At 44.1% G+C, this 23,062-nt stretch overlaps 1 protein-coding gene across 3 annotated transcripts in view; it reads right to left on the bottom strand.

Annotated features, from left to right (window-relative positions):
- Window positions 1-23,062, bottom strand: part of SLC35F4 (solute carrier family 35 member F4) — a 130,525-nt gene that overhangs the window by 30,675 nt on the left and 76,788 nt on the right. The window contains exon 1 of one of the 3 annotated variants that reach the window (XM_050898526.1): window positions 8,133-8,208. The exons of the other annotated variants lie outside the window; for them this stretch is intronic. Coding sequence (XP_050754483.1) covers window positions 8,133-8,208 — 76 coding nt within the window. Of the gene's footprint in view, window positions 1-8,132; window positions 8,209-23,062 lie in introns of those variants that run through there. 3 annotated transcript variants of the gene reach the window in all.

Genomic DNA, 23,062 nt, shown 5'->3' with positions numbered 1-23,062 from the left:
AACAGGGAGAGTGTCTTTGCAGACAGTGCGCTCCACAGGTTTGAGGAATAAGCATCTCTTGTTCAGTGAAGAAAAATCATTTCACCATGTCTCAGATGTTTAGAGACGATGTTCTCCATTTAAACACACCCTTCCGCGACACTGCAATGGTCTCTGTGTATTAGAGTTAAGCATGTATGTCCCTTCAGAGTAATGCCTTGTTCATCTACTATTTGCTTGTTCTGGAAGTTTTTATGTTTGAAGGGGATGAGAAGGTTACAACAAATTTCTTTTTGCCCTAGGGGAAAACAAGATTTTCAGATTTTAATGAAAAACAAATGACTCAGTGATGGTGTACAGCATTTCCTCTTGTACTATGATTAACTATTGTCAAGAGCAGAAAGCAAAAAAGCAGATATTTTTGTTGTAGTTTAACAGTGACATCCATCAGCAATTTCTGCCAATTATCCCTTCAGTGTCTGTACACAGCCCTTCACTTCAAATCAGCAGACAGCAACTTCACTCACAATTAGAAATCTCAACAGCTTCCATGTGCCCTCCTACCCTTGCTATAAAGTGAACAAAGAGGCAGCGAAGGGAGTAAATAACTTTGTCGTGGTTTAACCCCAGCCGGCAATTAAGCACCATGCAGCCACTCACTCACTCCCCCCCCTCCCAGTGGGATGAGGGAGAGAATTGAAAAAAAAAAACCCCTCGTGGGTTGAGGTAAAGACAGTTTAATAGGACAGAAAGGAAGGAAATTATAATGATAATGATGATAATAATAAAAATGAAAATAATAATTCTAAAAGAATTAGAATATACAAAACAAGTGATGCACAATGCAATTGCTCACCACTCGCCGACCAATGCCCAGTTAGTTCCCGAGCAGCGATCCGCCCCTCCCGGCCAACTCCCCCCAGTTTATATACTGGGCATGATGTCCTATGGTATGGAATATCCCTTTGGCCAGTTTGGGTCAGCTGTCCTGGCTGTGTTCCCTCCCAGCTTCTTGTGCCTCTCCAGCCTTCTTGCTGGCTGGGCATGAAAAGCTGAAAAATCCTTGACTTAGTATAAACACTACTCAGCAACAACTAAAAACATCAGTGTGTTATCAACATTATTCTCATACTAAATCCAAACCACTGCACTATACCAGCTACTAGGAAGAAAATTAACTCTATCCTAGCTGAAACCAGGACAAACTTAAATTTCACATCCTATAACTAACTTAAGCGCCTGATCAGGGATGTGTCACCCTACACCCTTGCACCTAATTACCCTTCCAGATGAGCAGTTCCAGCCTAATTGTCAGGGGAGGAAATCCAGGTTAGACAGTCAAACCCCCCCTGTCCCGTACACACCAGTCATGTCTTGTGCTTAGGTACCAAACCTCACCCACGCAGCTTCCCACCTCCCACTCCTCTGACCACCACCAACGCACTGCGCTCCGGATCGAAACAGACACTGCAATCTGCGCTCTCCCCCTGTTGCACCATCCAAAGCCTGAGGAAAGACCACCCTCACGTCCCACATCACACCTGGGGAGAAGGAAAGCTCTGACTACAGTGATCATTAAGTGCCTGAGAAATGGTCTCACGGCAGAGACAAATGACAGAGATACCTGTCAGGGATGGTCAAGGTGTATCTGACTGTGCCTTAGAGGAGGGATGACACAGATAACTTCCTGAAGTCACCTTCCAGCCCTGCATCTCCTTGGCTTTTTGGTCCAGTGTTGGGACCTAGTCCCAAGGTGCTAACTTCTCCTGATTTAAGATTCAGACTGCTGAACAATAAGGCCATGGACCTTGATTCCACTTATAACTAAGATCTGGAAAAGAAGCACAACAATCTAAACCAAGATATAAAGAGCAAGAAAACCTGACAATAACTGGATAGACTGAGGATGCGCCATTAAATCAAAGAGAAAACATGTGCCCAGTTCTGCCAACTGCAAATACCATAAGTCAGTTTTGACCAAAAGATATATAAAGAGCTAATGAGGAGTTGAGTGCATCTGCATCTAACACTATGAGATCTGGCAACTTAAGGAATTCAGAATTAAATTAAAACAACCGGAATCAGGCAGGACCATCTGTGCATGGTCTATGTCAGTTGTGAAAACAACCTGGGATTCCACTTGGTCCTGGCACCCGCAGCATGTATTTGCTCCCAGCTTCTCTGGTTGCCACACAGAGGTTTTGGACTGCGCTGCCAATATGGAAGCTACATCATGCTACTGTCCCAGTGCCTGATACGATCTGCTAGATGAAATCTGCAGTCAGAGCATCAGTGACATCTGTTCGTATAAACTTCAAGGTCTGTGAAAGACCCCAGCAGGACAAGGTGTAGTGTTTGTACACACTGGCTGTGCTTGGAATGGAAAGATGGTGAGATCTGTGCACAGAGTACATGCAAATGCACCATGTTATTGTTAGAAGTAGCAGTAGTAGTAATAACACTGAGATTTAACACACATATATTGAAGAGTCAAGGAGCTTCCATTTACACTCGATACAGCCAGGTCATATGGGTAGATATATATATATATGATTATCCACCTTTTGCAGATAAGGCAAGTGGGAAATAGTCGCTAAATAAGTTGCACAAAGCCATCTACTCATGCAATGGTTGATTCTCATCTCCCCAGATCCCCACAGCTGGCTGCTGAGCACTGAGATTAGAGTTCCCATATTAATTGCCATATGCTTGATGCCTTGGCTTCTGCATGCAAACCTGATAAACACTTGCAAGTCTGTAAACCCATCTTTCTGCACATCAGCTACATGTTCTTATGTAGAACCTGCTCTGAGATGGATGCTTTCCGGGCAAACCAGGGAATATGATGTACATGCTCTGCATCCAAGGCTGTGTCCTAAAACCTCTGACTGGGAACTGCAGCACAAAATTAATCCAGGCTGCAACACCCATTATGTTCAACAGCTGCAACCATTAAAAAACAAAAACAAAAAACAAAACAAAACAAAACAAGACCTTTGTAGGAAGCATATAAAGGCTTTGGTGGCTGTAACCAACCTGCAGACCGCCCTTTTGGGAACCCTGATGCACGAGCGTAATGGCCAGCTATCTGTGGAGGACTTCTTAGCTTGTTTCTTACTGCAGTAAATGGCTCCTCTTTGTATTGCTCTGGATTGAGACCCTTCCTCAAAACACATGAAGTCAATTATTAAAAAACCCAAATCTCTGTTCAAATCTTTGTTGCACTTGTTCATCCATCCACATTTTACTGAAAGTATAGTTAAAAGCATGGAAATATTTTTTCCCTGGCTTTTTTTCCTCCTTACTCACTTTAAGCCAAGAAGACTTTTTTCCCCATTCTCATTTCAGCATAACTCAAACAAATTTATCACCGCCTCTGTTTAAGCACTGACAAGGAATTCCATTGATTTGACACCAAAAATAATACATCAACACCAGCGTGGGGGTGTCAGAACAGATCTTGGAAAAAAAGATTTATTTGAGAACATCTGTAATGGATCTGGCAGCTGGAGTATGTATTTTGGAACATACTGGCTACATATATTTTAAAGTTACTGGGCGTGACATAACTTATTTAGAGTTTGAAGGAATGTAGAAGAAAGTGCTGCAAATGAAGAATGATTTTTGTATGTTGAAATCAAAACTTCTACAACTTCTACACAAAATGATCTACATTGATCTACAAAAAAAGATTTAAAACATCCATTTGGAGTAGAATATTTTGGACTGAATTCTGCTGTCAGAAAATGTTGCTGGCATCTCCATTTGCCTTGAAAAACAAATGCTGTGTCAACATCTCATGCTTAGCTGTGACAACTCTGGAGTTAGAAAACACTGACCTCCAGTTAGGGTATGAACATCTCCTCCTTCAGCACAGAACTTTTCCCATGCAAAGAGCCTCTGGTTTGTTGTTCCTTCCTTACCCAACTGGACACTGTATCCAGAACGAAGCCTGGGAAGGGCAGAACCAGGCACACAAATACACTCCCTCCACTACCTACGCAACTCGCAAAGAAGTCACATGAAAGACTGTAAGACCCCTGCACACCATGAATGTCTCAGAGGGCAACTTTCTGGCTAAGTGCTGCTGGGGAAAGCCAAGCCAAGCTGCCCCAGTGCTGCAGAGGAAGAAGAGGGCAGCGCAGAGGCATCCAGAAGTATATCTGCTCCCCGGTGTCCAGCCAAGCTAAGCCCATGCCAGCAAACGACTCCAGGTCACGGGGACTGATACTGATCCAATCCCTGATGCAGTTCCTGGGAAGACCAGCTGATTTTAGTGAGCTTTGGCTTAGCCTCCAAGGAGGACAACGGGGGTACATCCACATCAGACTGCTCTGTGAGGAGGAGGGAGCTGGACCATCAGATGTTTTTATTCAGGTGAAGCCAACACATACCTGTCTGAGGGAACAACCCCCAGTGATTTACACGCCTTTGTCCCCTTATTGCAGCTCTGGAGCAAGGACTTTATTTTAAGCTTTTGCTTACATAAAACAGTCCCTATGAGACCACCTCAATAACAACTCCTGAATGAGTCCCTTGAACATACATTTAAAAGGATATCCTCTGCTGCAACAGACCTACGTGACTTTCTTTTCCCCAGATATACTTGACCCAACATCAACTCAAGCCAACTGCAGGATTCATTGGCCTGGGATCAGATTAGCTTTTCACCACTTCAGCACTGACTGAGCAACAGATAAACACAAATCACTTGATTCAAAGCTGCACACCATCTCATTAAAGAAAACCTCTGTTACAAACTTTGTAATAAATTATACCAGATGTGCCTCCAATAGTTTCCCAATTTATACACTTTACTCCAAAACAAAAGGTTATGAATATCTATAAAAAAATCCTTTGAAAACGAATCTTGTCATTGCTAAAATGCAGTGATATTTCCAAAAAGAAACAGACATTCTGAGTTAAACTCTCATTTTTACTTTCACTGCAGTAAATCAAGAGTAGCTTCAATGAAAGCCATGAGGCTGCTTTGACATAAAGTTGTTGTGAAAGGAGTTTAGACCCAGGACACTCCAGAAATCACTCATATGCATCTCATTATTAAATAATTATGATATAGCTTCTACTTTCAAGAAACATTGCAATAAATCCAGGCTGGTTCATGGGTCTCCTAAGATCCGAGTGTAAAAGCAGTCAGCACACTGACACACAACTCAATATCAAATTGCTTGTATTTATCTCCTACACAGACTATTGCCTCTCCTGTTTGATGGGTGCCTCCAGAGAGTGATTCATTCCACCTCCCTAAATACCAATCTCAGGAGATGAATCACCTCTCAGAGGTGTCCAGCTCTCCTGCTGACTTGAGGAAGCTGAGACAACTTTCTCAGTACTTACCAAGGCTTACATTTAGATGCATATGGATGAGTCCAAATCTGACTGTCTCAGGCTCAGTCCATGGCAGCACTGCGATACATGCATTAAGCACCTGCTTCAATTTCCTTGCCTGACTTAGAGCCTAATGAAGCACGTTTGAGGAAGGGTGGGTTAAAAGAACATTTTACAGGTAAGCAGCTGGGGCAAAAGTAATTCTTTATCACTGTATTGCTGCATGTTGTAACCCCAGGAGATACTTCCAACTGTTTTCTCCACTGCCCTTGGGGTAATAGATCCAACAGGTCTCACCTCTGCCTTTCCATGATGGCACATTTGGGGTAGGTCCCCTCCACGCAGTGTCCGTACAACCCACCTGGCTCAGGCACTCGCGTACATACAGTCCTCTTGCTGTAGCTGATGCCGTGCTGGGGAGTAAGGGCTGGCCAGACTGAGATGAAGACATGTTCTCAAAAGCATTTGGTGGCTGTGATCTCAGCTTGATACACACCGCTCATCCTCCAGAACCACTTAGCCCACGCACCAACCCTTCTCGGCAGCTGTCTCTGCTCCATTTCTTTCCACGTGAGCAGCATTTTCTGACCAGTGATCTGCAAACATCTGGGTGCCTCTTTACTACTGAAGGAGTCTTCTTGCCTGGATTTCACTCCACTATCTAGGAATCAGCAGTTTCCATGGTTCTACCAGAAGATATCTAGGAAAGCACAAACCTCAACTGCTTGAAAACCGCCAACATAGAGTGCACTGCTCCCCTGCTCTCCTCCTAGCACACAGGCCCAGAGCCCAAGTTGCTGTGGCATCTCTTCCACGTGCGCTCCCCATGCCTGGGAAGGAAAGGGGAGACAGGCACAGTGCTCTTGGGAAGCTGGCTGCCCTAGCCCATTAGGATTCTTTGGGAATCCCTGCTAAAATCTTTGCTGATCTGTAAAACTTGCTGCACACACTCACATTTAATGTATGGGTCCAGTATTAGTTCAGCTTGGCCAGCTTCAACCCTAGCAAGAACCTTTCCATTTTCAGCCTGTCGGGTATGACAAGTGCTGTCATATAGTCACTTCCAGTCTATTGCCCTTTCTTCCTACGACGACTGGATTTTCCCTCGCTGAGGAAACAGGCAACGCAATATTTGACACTGCTGCTGCAGCCCAGCATGGGGAGAAGGTTAAGACTGGCCTGAACAGAGGCGCCTGACAACAGTTGGACTGGATAAGTTGGAGGCAACCACAGCTTCTGAGTTGTCTTAGACCCTACAGGGCAGGGACAGTCTTTAATCCTCTGCATTCACCACCTGGCGTGACATGAGCCCGGTCTGTGCTAGGAGCTCTCAGGGAATAAAGAGCAGCAAATCACCCCGTTAACCAGCACAGCAAGCCAGCTCGCCCAGCCGTAATGCTGCTCCTTTAAAAGTAAGCGAGCACACGAATTACAATTTCGCACATCCTAAAATCTGGTGCTGTGCAACAGCAATGGACCGACATAAGCAGCAGGTCTATCAGCTCCTTCAACTTTCTTTAAGGCATTTTTCCCTCAAGAAAAAAGCACCAGGTAACTACCAAGCCTGCAGAATTCTCAATATCACACACATACACCCAAGAAAAGTGACACAAACTATTGCCTGCTCTATCAAAACCCAGCCCCATTTGTAATTTAAGCCAGTCCGACCCAGGTAGATTGAAGAACTGGAAGTCACACTCAGCTTGACAGTGCTGTCAAGCACTGGACCGTGTCTCTTGCTTTGTTTTTATCCTGGATGTACTGCTGAATTTAACTCACAAAAAGGAATCACATTTTCATTGCTGGTCGGCATAACAAAGCTCAAACCAGAGACAGCACACACCTTGCAATTTTACAGCTCGAGTGTTCTTAACAACGTACCACACCTGCTGGGAAAAGAGTTCATTTCTGGCAGAACAAGCAACTTTGGAAAGTACCACTCAGCTCTTAAAACATCTGACACTGAATATAATAAACTTGCAACAGTGCAGTTAAAGCCTGAGATTTCTACAGACATTTAAAACAAAAACTTGAACCTGAACATGAGGAATATTTTTAGAAAAGCTTTCCTTTCGACCTTTGATTTATACCGCACATACACCCATTGTATATTTTCAGCATGCCGAGCTTTATATCTGCATCACAGCTATCAGCACAGTCATATCTCATGCTGGACAACATCACCAGATTTCCAGTTGACACAAAAGTGTGATGTGAAATTGGTATGCACTCTTAAATGAATAAGGCTGTCATGTCCGATCAAGAGCATACAACAGATTTCACAATTTCTATCTTGTGTTTCTTGTATTAAGGAATTGCTTTAGAGCTGACGCTTCTGAAAATAAGGGGGGGAAAAGCAGTTTAAGGGAACAATTGCTATCTCAAGCTGAGGGACAGCAAGCACAAAAAAGTTGGTGCCTCTGTCTTTAAAGCAAAAAAGATAAATCTAGAGCACAATATGAAAATACTACATAAAATTCTATAACATTATACAGACCTAATTTCACATCATTTTAAAAGCCAGAATTGAAGTACAAGAACTTTATCTGTTGTTCACATTTCAACATTAGTTTCTTCATCAGAAATCACTCACACAGCAGCAGTTGAACACAAGCAATAGAAATTTAACTGCACTTATCCCAGATGATATTAAAGTGCTAAAAATGCTATCCATGCATTAGTTACTTCAAAAATCCACATACACACACACACACATTCATGTTACTTTGCACGGAACAGAGCAGGAGGAGCATGCAAAGTAAATTCCTGCCTAGGGTTAGATATACAGGAAAAAAAGCATTTACCGTCTGGCACAGGCAAATTTAGTTCGGAAACATTGTAAGACGGTAATGGTGCCACTCTTGCCGAATGTTTCTTCATCCTTTGAAATTGCTCTCCTACTCACACCCTCGCTTCGTCTTTAGCCTGCATCGCTTTTGGTCCCGAGTACTATAGTAAACACTCGGCTATGGCTGGTGGCTAGATGTTGTTCTGGAGATGCTGCAGTAGGCTACGAGTACTGATTTGCTGTTTCCCTGGGAAACCATTTGCAACACATTCAAACAATGCTTGACCTCTGCGAACACTTTTCTTTCATTCAATTGTTAAGCGCAGCAGATAAAATATAAATATATTAGCAATCGCACTTTGTAAACTTGAAAGCACGGCAGCCCCTTTGCATGAAAGCAAAATATCTGCGCTGTGTTAGCAAAGCAGACGGGAGATTTCTGAGACAACTGCAAGGGAATTATGCAATGCAATTTTCTGGCTCCTTACACTGTGACAATATATGGATGATTACAGCAATTATTTTAAATAAACTTTGAATAATGTAACTCCTATAGAGCCGCTAAATCAGGAATGCCTTGGGCAAAAGAGCTGGTAACATCCAGCTCTGTATCTGATAACGAAGCAATTGCCGGAGTCTCTTCTCTTTTAATGCCCTACAAAAATTGTCACAACCAGGAGATATATATAGGCCACGGTTGGTCTACATTTCTTCCTCACTTCCCTTGAGGCAGCTAGGACATTTTTGTCCCTCTTTCCCCAACATCTTCTCTCTCTTCTACTCCCTTTTTATTATTATTATTTGTATTATTGGAAGTTGTTCACTTGGAGCAATGAGAAAGTTTCACTGAGCAAACCAGTGACAGCCTGTACAATTTCTGCAACTCTTAGAAAACCCCATCCACTTGTGTAATCCGGCACCGTGCTGGGAGCTTTCTTTGCCAGGAGGTGGTTACCAGCACCTCTTAAGAGCCCTGCCTTCAGAGCTCTTCACCAAGAGAACTACTACCAAGTCTTATCCAAGAATTTGTAGGTAGAAAGCTTTACCATTGATACTCAAGGAATTTGCTATAGGAACTATGGGAAAGAAAAAGGAAAAGGACAGAAAGGCAGCTTAGCTCTACCAGAATCTGCTAGCAAAGCTACTGAATTTTTAAGGGCCACAAGTATATACCTTTCATCTATAGTCTTTGTGCCTTTGAGAGCAACTGAGAGTGGGGATTCCTGGCCTGGAGCTTGGTTCTCCATCCCCTACTATACCACCAAACAGGGAGAAGTTATCGGCTGTAAGGAAGGCCATAAAGTGATTTGAAAAGGATCAAGAATCACCGACCTAGAATGTCACGTGCTGGGCTTCCAAAAGCAGCCTGCTGGGATCTCACGTGTTTTACACAGTAACAAGTACCGTGCTTGGGGTATGTGTGTGAGGACTGTTCCCTTCACTCACCTGTAAGGAGCCAGGACATACGGAGGAGCAGAGAGGAGGAAGCAGAGTCCCGGCCGGATCATCCTTCGGATGCTGCCACAGAAGAGCCTGGCACATGCAGAGAACTGACCTATGGTATCCTAATGGATGAGGCTGCCTGTGACTCCACTGTACCCAGAGGGGTAGGAAGTGATTGTTGGGTCTTCGGGGCAACCAAGCCAGCAGCATAGGACATTATCTTAAACGCATGATTTTGCCCTGCACATCCCTTTAATGCTGCTCTCTTATTCCTCTTTGGGAGACAGAGTGGCCGGCACTCTTTATAATTAGGGTGCAGTGACACAGTAAGGAAGAGACAGTGGCTAACCCTATGGAAGGGAAGGAGAAAGTACCTCATCACCCCCTCTCCCAAGGCCATCCTGCTCCAGTGTCGAGCAGCTGGGACACACTATGGTAGAAGTACAGGAAAGAGAAATGGTTACAGCTGCCTTGTTTTCCACCCAGCGTGTCCTCTCCTGGAAGGCTTGGAGCTCTCCTTTAGGATCTTCATTATATCCCCTGTGATTGATAAGGCTCTTCACCATGACAGTCTTTTCCAAAGCATCACACTGCATTGCATAAAGCTAACCAGCTTTTACTGCTTATCTGCATGCAGAGGATTTCTAGCACTGTGTAACAACCACTATTCCAAAGAAAATTATCTTCCCAATTTGCAGAAGGAATTTTATTCTCCCCTCCAAAGTGCTGAGAGTCAGCAGACTTTGTGATAGAGTAATCACCAGTCCAGTAATTGCTGGCTCCACAATCACAAGGCTATCTATTAATACATGTCTAGTCCTCGAGCATTTATCTAATATAAACAACATAATAATATAACACAGAGATTGTTTTTAGAAAACCATTTCTGCAAATAGGAGCTTATAATGGAATCATTAACGAACCTTAACAATGGTGAGGATGAAACGCATGAGACAATGTCAAGCAATTTGAGACGTTTCTTTCAGACAATTTCAACGTTAACGGCAGAACGTGATTGCATCTAAAAGTTGCTGCATTTTTTCCAAAGGAAAATCAGCCATCATTTTAACACTGTAACTCAGAAGCCGTACTCAAATCCACAAAGCACTCTTTCAAGTATCTACCCCAGCAATCTCTGCTTCGTACAACAGTTACAAGAGAAACGACGCAGATACAAAACTGTTTTAAAAATATGTGTGATTGGTACCTAAAACTCCCATCAAAGATTGCAGCTTGAAAAGCATCAGCTTCTCTGGCTACACAAGCAAGAGCTTTGGCCATCTGTTTCTGCTCCTACTATAAATAGCCTATTGCATTTCTGTATGAGATGCTATTCACATAGGTCCTCTGATCCTTCCTGTGCTGAAGAAAAGAATGAAACAATACGGAGTGGAAGTGAGAGAAGCAAGCTCTGTCCCTCTCTCCTGAGGTACGTCAGACACAAATCCATCCACAAGCGGAATGTGATGTCCAAATTTACCAGGATGGCATGATAGTTACTCCACAGACTGCAAGTCAACATGAAATCTGCAGTCCTGTGCCATCTTACCTCATGTTTATGCAAGGCACCACAGTGGGAAAATATGGGGTTTTCTTCCAAAAATTCAACAGTAAATTAGTTTCCAGGTACTTTTAAAACAGATCTTCATAAGTTGTTGCTTGCCTCAAGTTCTGCGCTTTCAGTCTGCAACATGTTAAAGTTTTCTTATTTGCAGGGAGTGGAAGCTGTGCGATACCTGGAAATCTGGCTCACGATTTCCCTGACTGTGAGCCCCAGATCACTGTCAGCCACTACTGAGCGTGCTGGCTCAGCAGTCTAGCATTAACAAAATCCAATACAATCCAAGGCTGCACATAATCAATCTACATATCCAATTATCTTCACTCAGGGAGTCCCTATTTGTCAAGGAAACATGCAGTATGAATTATAGCAGTGTAAATTACACAGCGTGTAACTCTACAGTGTAAATGATAACCCAGGCTGCAGGCTCGCAACCTCCACATCTGTTCCTAGTTAAGGCAAACACTGCTAAGACACTAACCAAAGCTCTCAAGACAGAAGTATCCATTCCCTTGCACCGGTTTTACTGTAAAAGATAATCATTGAATAAGGAGTGTCTCAGGAGAGATTGCTCAGCCCCGGCCAAGAGTCCCAGCGGCTGGAGGCCTCTGAACCACATCCACATTGCTTCCTACCACCCTCCTTGTGCAGGCACAGTGCACGCTGCCTGCAGCAGTCTCTGTCCCCTGGCTCAGTAAATATTAATCCAGACGAGAGCACGGGGAAGCCGCGAATTTGCTGACTCACTAACCAGACAGCAAACCAGCGCTGGTAGCGGAGTCAGAATTAGAGAGTGCTGAATCACATCCACTAACAAGTACTCCACGCTCACAGCAGAAAGGGGCTGATGCCATCAAAACATACACTGTTCTCTTGGCTTACAACACTTCCGTCTGCAGTAGTCAGTCGTACATATTTAAGGGACCTACTGCAAAAGTAAAGGCTATTTACTCTTCTTCACTGAAGTTGCAACCTACATCAAAAGCTGTAGTTGAACTCCAGGTAACCACAGGTTTATCTTAAGTGTCAGCCTCACACGGATGGATGGATGTTTGCTTGCAACAAACTGCGCTACAGCCACAGATGTACTCAGTTTCTCCTGACAAAACTGACAAGAGAGAGCAAAATCATTTGGAGGTTTACCTTGTGGTAAGAGATAAAGGATAAGGTCCCCATGAAGGACACTACACCATCTCGTGTCACTAGCTGGTAATGGTGTCTGTAGTCCTAATCAATGAATAAATTGAGCTATGTCAGGTTCAGTTTGGGGAGCTTTTTTTCCCCTATGGGAAACAATTAAAAACGAAAATTACAATATTAATATAATCCTGACGGGGAGTGACAGAAAATCTGATCCACAGAAGATGACAAGTGTGCTACGGCCCCAGGGAGACAGAATCATCTCAGCTAAAGGAAAACAGCTGCACAAGTACATGAAACCCTGAATTTCCACATTCATAATGGGATTCATCTCACTTGACTATGGACACCACAGTCTGAACCAGCTATACCAAAATCTTTTTAAGGTGAGTGGTGGGAAACTGATAACTGTAGAAGACAACTCGCCTGGTCTCTCTTAGATGTCTATTGTAAACCAAGATTAGTAACTCTCTGAAGGCACCCACTTCTTCCCACTGACTATGATGGCGGTGAGGTGACCTGACCTGCTTACACCTGGTTATCTGGCTTTTAGACACCCTAGTTAGGGCAGATGCTCCCAAAGGGAAACACTCTGTGTAAATGCTTGATAAAGACATGAAAGGACTTTCTTTAACTCTAATCGATTTTGGAACAGTGTTCAGATCCAAAACGGTAGTCTTTGTTTGTTTTGAACACCACTAGTTACAAGATCCGTATGAAATCCACTTTGCATACGTCCCTGCGGCCGACAGGTCAGTCCATTCCCAATCACTAGACTATAAGACTCTCATCAACATGACTTTTATTGGCTCTTCCAGGCTGAGCATGTGTTTTAAGATGACAAGCTAAAAGGCCATTATCAAGTTCACTTTATCCTGTTGGAATATAAATCAGATGCAAGACGCAGAAGAGACAAACAGCCCAACTGAGATCAAAACAGATGTATCCTACAAAAGGGATTTTTATGTATAATGAAGTCAAGGCTTTAGTTTGAAGTTTTACCTTGCTTCTAGCAAAATCAGAAGCATACAGCAAATGTTACTTGATTCAAACAATAAATTCAATCCAAAACAACTTCCAAGGCTCGCAGAAAAAAGAACCATACATCTCACTGCTGCGCCTAGTCACGCCGTATCGATTTTGAAGAATCAAATCCTGAATTCCTTACTCTGTCTTAACTCTCACTGGCTTAAATACTGTTGGATAACCCTACTCGGCAACCCAGAATATCAGCTCTGTTCTGCTAAGCATCCCATTAACATCTACCAGGCAGGTCACGGTCCTTCAGCCCCACCAGTGTGTGCTCACACATCATGTGGTGTGGACATGACTGCGCATACCTTTTCTCTCTGTGCTGTCTGCAGGAGCGACAACTGTCTCTGCCCACACATCCAGTGGCTACATGACCAAACACATGACTCCACCACAGAGATATGGCAATTAATCATTCCCCAAGTGTAAACTAACCAGCATCCACAAGCCCGTACTCAGGTGGTGAACACCAGATTCATACACCCACAGGAGAAGCAGGGCTGCGTAGTGCAGGGCAGCCCCAACTGAGAGTATTTAAGAGCTTAGAGGGTCCCACTCACTTGTTTAAAGCAACGGTGTTCTCCATCGCCTTACTGATGGATGGCATAAAAATCACCACATCAGCAATGGTGAGTTCCTGCCTGTCTTCTCCAGATCTTCTGTCCACAGAGCTGGAGCCAGGCAAGCGATCCTGCAATGGCATTTCAGCCTGGGAGCCACCGCTCCCAGCCATCACTTGGCTTGTGGTAGAACGACTGCCTTAACCTCGACTTCCCTAATAAACAGGTATGATTTGTTTGAGAATATTCACATTGAAGGCACACTAAAGTCTCATGCGTTTTGTTCACTGAGGTAGAAACTGAACTTTATCCCCATTTTTTGGTATTCTGCAAATACGAAGAAGCAGAGTACTCACTGCCTGCTAAAATCTCACCTAATAACTGCAAGAAATACTACTAAATCTGAAGGGATTTTAATTCCCTTGGGGGCTGGATGTTTATATACTGATCTCTAGTTCATGTTAACATGGGTTGCTATTTTCAGTAAATCAGCCCAGGAATTCAGTCTTTAATACCCACCCTCTTTTTCTAAGAGAAAAATGCAATATGATCTATTTTTAGGCTTCCCAAGCAGGCAATTTCCAGAAATAAGATTAATAGCACCAGCTAAACATCCACTCAAAGACGATGATATTAAAATTTGCAGTGGTACTCAGCTGTTGTCCAGGACAGGAAAGCTTCTCCCTGCTGCCACAAGCAAAGGCCTTTTCAGTCCACCGCGTCCCACCAGACGTCAAGGAGATGCTGCTAACCAGCTGACAGCTCGACTCTGCTGCCAGCTCCCACACCACTGTGAAACCAGTTCAAAAACACTCAGATCACTGACAGCCAGTTGTGTCTTGACTACCAGAGGCCAGATGCTGTATGTACCTGAAAAGCTCCTAATAGTTTTGATGCTACCAAGTGGGTAAGATGTTACACATCATCACAATGATATGTTGCTTACTAACAAACCCAAAGTATCTGATGATTCCCCCACCCCAACATCAGCACCCCTCCCCAGAGTACTCAACTGACTTGAAAGTACTAACATCTTCTACTGCAGTGCTTCTGGAAAGCTTTTTATTTGCTATGTGATTTTATAGACCTGACAACTAGTGCTTCTCTGGGAAGCACAGGGATTAAAATTTCAATTAAAAGAAACCTCAGATTTTCCTTAAGCATGCTACTTTTGAAACATAAACCACTCACCCACAATGATCAGGAAATACATGCTAACGTCTCCAGAGCTGGCAACGCAGCTTCTTAGGTTTTTTATTCTGTTGTAACATGAAAATATTATATAGTAAGAAATATTAAACTTCTAATGCAATTAAAGAGATAAGGAAAAAATATGAATTGTGGGCATGGAGAGCTGTTCTTCAATTTTAATAAAAGTCATTCAGCATTTCATGGAAACAGGAAATATATCAACTTAGATGCATCTTCAATATTTTGACATTATAAGAAACGAGACATGGATTTCAGGTTGACAAAAATATTAAAAGTTACCTCCAACATTAGAAACTCATTCATATTTACAGAAGAATCAGAAGAATAAAAAAAAGCTGCTCAACAAAAAACCAAAAAGGATTCAAGAGGAACTTTATTTCAGCTGCACAGTATACGCGGTGTTACTGGCCTCAGAGCCTCTGCCAGGTTCAATGGATCCTGCTGTCCTAATCCTGAATGAACAAGACAAAATGTGTTTAGTACTCCATCATAAATTTCAGCTTAGGGGCTTTACCGACAGCCAGGCATGGTGAAGAGCAAGAACCTCAGGGGAACACACAGAAATCTCATCTGTAGCATGCACAGACCTCATTTGAGAAACCAGAGCTCACCAGACTCCCTACAATACAGCCTACCTACTCGAGGTGGAAGGATCTGCTCATTTGAGAGGCAGTGCTGGAAAAATGGTAAGGCTACGAGATCATGCCATTAGCTTCTGAAAAACTACCTGGGTAGCCTTCAGCTACCCAGAGTCTGGGCATCCCCCATCAAAAGCCACCTGAATTTCAAACTCTTTCCAAGTTTAAGAGATTGCAGGAAAGGTTCCTACTTCAGCCTGGCCACTCTGAAACTCACTGGAAGTAAAACACAGCACAAGCAGACAACCGACACATAGTCTATTCAACAACAAAGCATAAATCTGGTATCAATTTCAAATATCCAATACAGACTTTCCAGACAGAATAATAAAATCAGACACCCAACACTTACATTGTTTTTTTCCCAAGGAAAACAGCTTAGATGTAATTGCATGTCAGATAATTATTTGCCTTCCCAATGTTTTATTAACAAAGGTGCCAGGAGTGAAATAAGCTGTCTCTGTTTTCTGGTTCTGCAATTATGAAGTACCTCTTCTTTACCACAAGAGAGCATTTCAGTTGAGAAAACTCCCATTTTGTGTTTGTCATCGTGACTGTAGAGCATGTCAGTGAGACAGTAAATCACTTCTCATATTTGCTATCTTTTGGGTAGCCAGCAGTTAATTAGACGGCTTAGGGCTTTTTTCAATACCGTAATCAAAATAGCATAGCAGGCTAGAAATCCAGGGCTGGCTATTCCCAAAATGTGGCCACCAGCGTGTTCCTGTCTAGGCAGGTTCTGCGGTAGGGGTAGGAACTTGCACCATCCAACACTGCAACCCCTACCATCCCAGATGGTACCACAAAGTTCCTTGGATGAAGAAATGTAACCAATTTTTAGGACAAATTACAGCATGAGATAGTGTTTGTTGCCATGTTAGTGGTGCTGCATTACATTTCACAGCCCCTCTGATTTTAAAGGCTGGGTGCAGAATTCACAGAGCTTTTGAAGCAAGATCTGAAGCTCCAGAAAAGATCAGAAAAAGGACTAGAGCAATCAGAGGTCTAAAAAAAAAAAAACCAACAAAAAAAAACCAACCCACGGTCTGTGTGCGAAGACGGAAAGAACTGGGCTCAAACAACTTAAAGACTACAGAAGGGAGACAGCAAGTCATCTTCGTGTGCATAAAAGGTTCCCGCACAGAAGAAAGGATTAATTATGCACATCTGTCTTGACAGGGCCAGGAGCAAGAGATTTTAATTGCGTTAATGGAAAGTTCAGTGGGACAGCAGGCCAACTGCTAAACAAGGAGAACAGTGAACCACTAAATGAGATGATGCCAGGTAGAAAATTCCCATTGCAGGAGGGTTTTCAGACCCAGCTGTTCAACATGGATGAAGTGGAGTTCACCGCCTCAGAGCATGAGGACAGAGTGGGTCCACTTTCTATCATAAAATGATTGTGATAAATAATATTACCTCTCAATGAAGAACAAATGTCCAGAAGGTGCTACACATACACAGAAATACCAATCCTTCAACATGACTACATTTGGGTACTTAAGCCATCCTGAAAGTAAAGGCCTTGCATTTCATATAGCTTGTCCCATTCATTCACTCAACCTATATTCATCAAGCAACACTGAGCTAATAATAAAAAGGTGCTAATAATGAAAACTAGCTATTATTAGCTGAGCTAATAATAAAAACTAGGGTAAAGGAAACATACTGGGAGCTCAGAATGGGTGTCAGAAGTAGGATGCTCTGCAGAATTCCCAAATAAGCCTCCCATCACTGCATCCAAATCATTGCAAGTGGTGTTTTCCAACCTGTATACCACAGGCAACTCAGGACCACTGTTAAGGACAGGCACGAAATGTTAGAAAGAAAAGCAAGCCTGCTGCCAGCAAGCATCGCTTATTATTTGGGCTTGTGTCCCTTCTTTGGAAGAAATTTGAAAGAAATTTGGAAGAAACTCTCTAAGAGTCAAAATAGTTTGACACCCACTAGCATCAGACACTGGATTTTAGAAGATTCCCAAGGCAGATATGAAGCCTTGTGAAAGATTCCTATGGCAGAGCATCAGGGCTTCACAGGGAAGGAACATGAACAAGCCACTCTGTGTCCCAGCTTGCCTTCAGGAGCTGACATTGAATACACAGTGTTGTAGCTTTTCAAGGAGAACAAAGTGACCAGGTCCCGATTCAATGGGTGATTCCTGCTTAAGGCCCTACGGTAGGATTAATTTTCCAGTAGCTCTGACAGTTAGTCATGAAATCTACCACTCCTTGGTTTCTGCTATTTTATTTAAAAGCATTTTTATGCTTTTTATGCATTTTAAGTGCTGATCTGATGCCAGGGTGGCTTTGCTTGTGCAAAATTCCAGCTACATTTATTTACTGATGATGAAATAACAGCCCAAGATCTCAGCTGCAAGACATCAGCCTTACCCCACTGCAGCCAGTCCTTGGAGTTAGCAGTTAAGTAACTGTGGTTGTAAAGGCTCAGCACAAAACATCTTCCAGCACGCGCAGAGCTCCTCTGAAATCAGTGATCTCTGCTGAGTGTCAAAGTCCATCTGCACTCATCAGCAGAGGTACCACAGAGGATGCTCATGTACACCTGGTCCAGCAGAAGAGAGATCCCATGTGAGTTTAATTCCCCCTCTTTTTTTTCCCCAGAATTTGGGTCCACACATAAAAAAAAAACCAAAAACAAAAACAAAAAAACCCCAGGAGACAAATTCAGCTAGTACTAGTCTGAAAAATAACCAATGTTGAAGTTCAAGAGAATTCTTTTGAACAGTAGCAACTTTTTGAACTTTCTAGCAGAAATTCTCCACAAATTCTTTGGGAAAAAAGTAAAATCCTTGCACTATAGAAATAAAAAATTTTGGTACTAAGAAATCTCCAACCTTTTGTGAGTACTTCTTGTCTAATCTTCATATAATCCTCCCTAATACCTTTCAGTGTAAATCTCTGTTAGGTGCAACATCTTATTAGCAAGACAATGAAGATAACACAAGAAAAGTCTACTGAGCAGCATTAGGGGATTAAGGAAGGATTAAACAGTTGTGACACAATGAAAATGTCGAAGCTGTGTATTCACCATAGTAGTCTGGTTTCTAATACTCTCACTGGGTCAGTTACTCAAGTCCCTGGACTGTCCCGTGGGACTGTGCTCGGTGTGATGAGTGGTGGCAGGACCCAGCCATCATCTCATGACTAGGGACCATTTTACAACGTAAGAAGAGGGACACAGACGCTGTTCTTGACATATGTGAAAAGCTGAGTGCATATGAACCAGAAAATGATTAATAAAAGTGAAACAGGCTCTTCGTAGAGAGAACAGCTTTGCATTTCTTCAGGATGATGATACCCTTTCAGTAACGTGATTTTACGATTACCTGAAGGGTCTCTTTCCCAGAGAGGAACTGGCAGCCCTATGCACAGTGAACGTCTTTCAGGGATACTTTGACAGCTCACCCTCCCCACACACATCCCCATCATGGGCTGGGGAAACAGACACAGCACCACAGCAGCAGGTCCTGGGGCCCAGCCCCATGCACACCTGCTTTATCTGATTGAAATGGGAGTTATTTTTATGAGTAGTCTCCTCAGGTCCTCACTCCACTTACAGAATTGACTGGTGGTGCAAAACAAGGTGGTTCAAAGTGAAATTGCTCCAGTCAAGGGTACCCCTGAGATATATGCCGCCTTCCAGTCCCCAGGGAAGAGACGTACCCCTGCTTTCACCAACTCCCCAAGCAAGGCTTTGCAGGAGCCGAGATCTGGACCAGTGGGGGCCAGCAGCCATCCACAGACTTGATCTCCTCTTTACTTGAAAGACCAGTGCACTCTATCCTTTAAAAATCAGACCTCAATCTGAAATGAACTCTTACTCAATACTTAAAATCAAGCCTATTTACTGCAACAGAGCATGGTATTGATCTGGTGCTGCTTTAACTCATCAGAGGTAAATCAGAGCCCACAGCAGGATTCTATTAAGTTATTGGAGAGCCCATCTCCCCATTAGGGAACGCACTGTGCTATCAGCACTCAGTCCCTGAAACAATTAATCTGGCACCCAAGTGTTCCCTTATGTGCCTTGCTAGCTAGTGGCATCTTCAAGCCCAAGATAACCCTCTGCTTACAATAACTGTGTCAGCATGGCTCATTAATGGGTAAGAAGTGGCGAGTCTGGTCAGAGCAGGTCCAGGACACAGTCCTCGAGAGACTCGGCAGGGAGGAGCACAGCTTTCCACAGCCTGTGGGACACAGTAACCCACTCAGAAGCTTATTTCTAACACCTCAGCATTCATGTTAAATACCTGAGGAGGGGTTGCACCACTTTTCCAAAATCTTTCAGCACCTGGAATCCATGTCAATGAACAGACGGCATTTTTTTAGACTTTTTTTTTCCCCCTGATGACTCTCTTGCAACGTTTTGCCCCGGCCATGCAACAAATCAGAGCACAACAGCTGATTTCCAGCATTTCTGAATAGGCACCGCATCCTGCCCGCTGCACCAGTGTACAAAAGGTCTCCTCCCAGTAAGTACTGTCCAGGGAATAGAGGAACCATGATTAATCCTGGCTCTTAAACTTACACCATAAGGTTCCTGCTGCCACGTGGACCACATATAGCAAGCACCAGCCCCTCGCTGGCCTTAACACACAGCTGGTGTGTTCAGCCTCTCAGAAAGTGGATGTATTTGCTGGCACTCACGGGCACTGTGGGCTCGCCTCCCTGGCACATTCCACCAGCTCTCCGGGGCTCGGCCTCCAGCATAGACAGCAGCTTGGACCTCTGCAAACTGGCACTATAAAACAAGGCTGGCCCAGCACGCCTGTGACTAAACCAATAACTTTGGGAGATTAAAAATGCAAGAGTCCAAAACCAGGCAGCAGTGCATTGGTGAGGAAATGTGACCTTGAAAAGAAACCACCCTCCTCAGCAGGAGATTAAAAAGGCCACAAAACTGGGGTACACCGTAGGGTACTTTGTGGCAACCTTCCCAAGCCTCAGGCTAGGGATAAACAGATCCAGATAAGGGCAAGGAAAGAACAAAAAAACCCCACTGCTAAGTGTGATGTGCTTCCCTCGGGTGTGCTGGGTATTGGGGAAGGAGTCACCCCTGAGATGCAGCAGTACCAATGCTGCTGGCTTCTCCACGGGGGCTTTTTTGCAGCTGGATGTTGGGATCTGGCAGAAAGAGTCCTTTGGGAGCAGCACTCCAGGGATAATGGGAATGCAGTGTAATGGTGCAGAGGCCCTGGCAGAGCGCACAGACTCTTCTGCTTCTTACAGATGCGTCTTGACAGCAAGAAAACTTTGCATTAGTTTTTCATGCACATAAAATGCCTGTAGGCCTCACTCTGCGAGAGCTTAGCACAAATGCAGTTTCCTGGGAGAGCTCAGTCAGACAAAGAACCTTTTTTCCTCTCTCCACCAAAACTTCAAGAGTCTGAAGAAGAAAAGGAAGCGGGAGGGGGGGAAGGAAAAACAGATTTCTATGTGTCATGCTCACCCAAGCCTCTCCAGCTTGCAGGCTTGCACTGCTGCAGCTTACCCAGCGATTCAGATCTGCATTTACTGGGCACACAAACTGCTCTAATGATGTGAAGTATCCAGTGAACTTACCCTGGCGAACCGCACATCCCCCTGTATTGCTCGAGCTCCATTACAAGTGGAGCTAGCCTAACCTCTCTCGCACCATGCTCTCGTTTGAACAGCAGCTTTTCCCTCAGGGATTGTCCCACAAGCGATGTTTTCAACCAGTTTTACTCCACAATACGCCATCCAGGATGGCTTTCCCTGCTCTGAGGAGCCCTATTTCAGGAGAGCTTCTCCAGCTATCATCTCCTGGGGTTTGTAACGGAAATAAAACTCAGCATTAACCTAACTAATTACTTCAAAAGGAGGTTGCAGAGGATTTCATTCCACTTGTTCTTTTATCTCTCCTTTCTCTTTCAGATATATTCCCCTGCTCCCTGCTCTTTCCATTGTGGGATTCTGGGTGTTTAATACAAATCTCCTGAATGCCAAAAGCAATTTTAAAAAAGTGTAAAAGAAGAGAGGCACAGGACAGCCCACCCGAGACAGGGATTTTATGCACATTAACAAGTTGGTCTTTAAAGCCATGTGGAGTAGCGCTATAGTTAATGAAGTTTTGGCTTCATTTTCTTTGGCCTGTGAGCGTGCCTGTGCCATTGTGTGTCCATATATAGAGAATATGCATATAGCCATATATATATATATACACACACACACATATACATGTAGGCTCTGTGCTCTGTCATTGCAGCACTGTGAGACCGGCTGTCATGCAAGGACACCAGCCAGCAGCCCAGGCCAGCCGTCCCCTGCCATCGCTGGAGTGACGCAGCATCTCTCGCACGAGCGGCCGGGGCAGAGGGATGTACCGGCTCACACAACCACTCTGCCTGTTGTACAGCAAGGAACAGGCACAGGGTTCAAGCCCAGCCCATTCAGGCAGCAGTGCCAGTCAGCCCTGGGGCTTGGCTTATGCTATAGATGACACTCAAGTGTCGCTGGCATAAGCCTGGACAGCTGAGATTTCCCTGCCTGGCTCAAGTATCCCCAGAGCTGTGGAGTGGTGCTGAGCTGGGCTCTGACATGGGCAAAAGGAAAGTTAGTTTTAACCCGGTCCCCAAATGACCTCGTGATGGTTTTGTTGGGATAAGTGAGGAGCTGAAAAACAAGACAAGAACAAATGGCTAAGCATGCACAGGCCAGGGACGAGGCTAGACCAGCCCTTTGGCATCGTGGCCTGAGTTTGTAAACTGATCTTGAAACTCAGTCCTCATTCCTTTCAGAGGAGCACAAGCTACTGAGCTGCAGGTTCAGGAGCTCCTGGTCCCCACCAGACCAGGTACCACCATGAAGGATCCCAGAAGGATGCAGCAGGAGGGGGCTGGCAACGGAGGAAGCAGTGTGGCATGGAGGCAGCTCTGGGAAGGCGCTAGGCACAGGGAGGATTGAGAAGACAGCTACGGAGATAAAGTCAAAGGGCAGGACGGAGGGCAGCAGCCCAGGAGGAGGAGCAAGGAGGCAATGAGGAGGGAGGAGGATGGCTGATTCTGAGCAAGCTTGAAGCCACTGGTGCTGTGGCTTCACACAGCACTGACAGGAGACCAGCTCTCCAAGATAGATATATATAGATAGATAGAGATAGATATAGATAGATATATATAGATATATATATATATCAAATTCAGCTTTAACCTCCTCTTCCTATAATCCCTGCTTGCTTAAAGTAGCTATTTAAACACTCCTCCCAAAGAGAAAAAAGCTGTGTTGGGAGAGGGCATGGAAAACTTAGACTGAAGCAGCTGCTCTTCCTCCAGCAAAGCTCCGAGCAGTGGAGCACGATGCCAAGCACTCGTCTTGGCGTACGA

Source organism: Gymnogyps californianus, chromosome 5, assembly GCF_018139145.2.
Source record: "Gymnogyps californianus isolate 813 chromosome 5, ASM1813914v2, whole genome shotgun sequence".
NCBI lineage: Eukaryota > Metazoa > Chordata > Aves > Accipitriformes > Cathartidae > Gymnogyps > Gymnogyps californianus.
The sequence above is the reverse complement of the archived record's forward strand: the minus strand, read 5'-3'. Positions and strand labels throughout refer to the sequence as shown.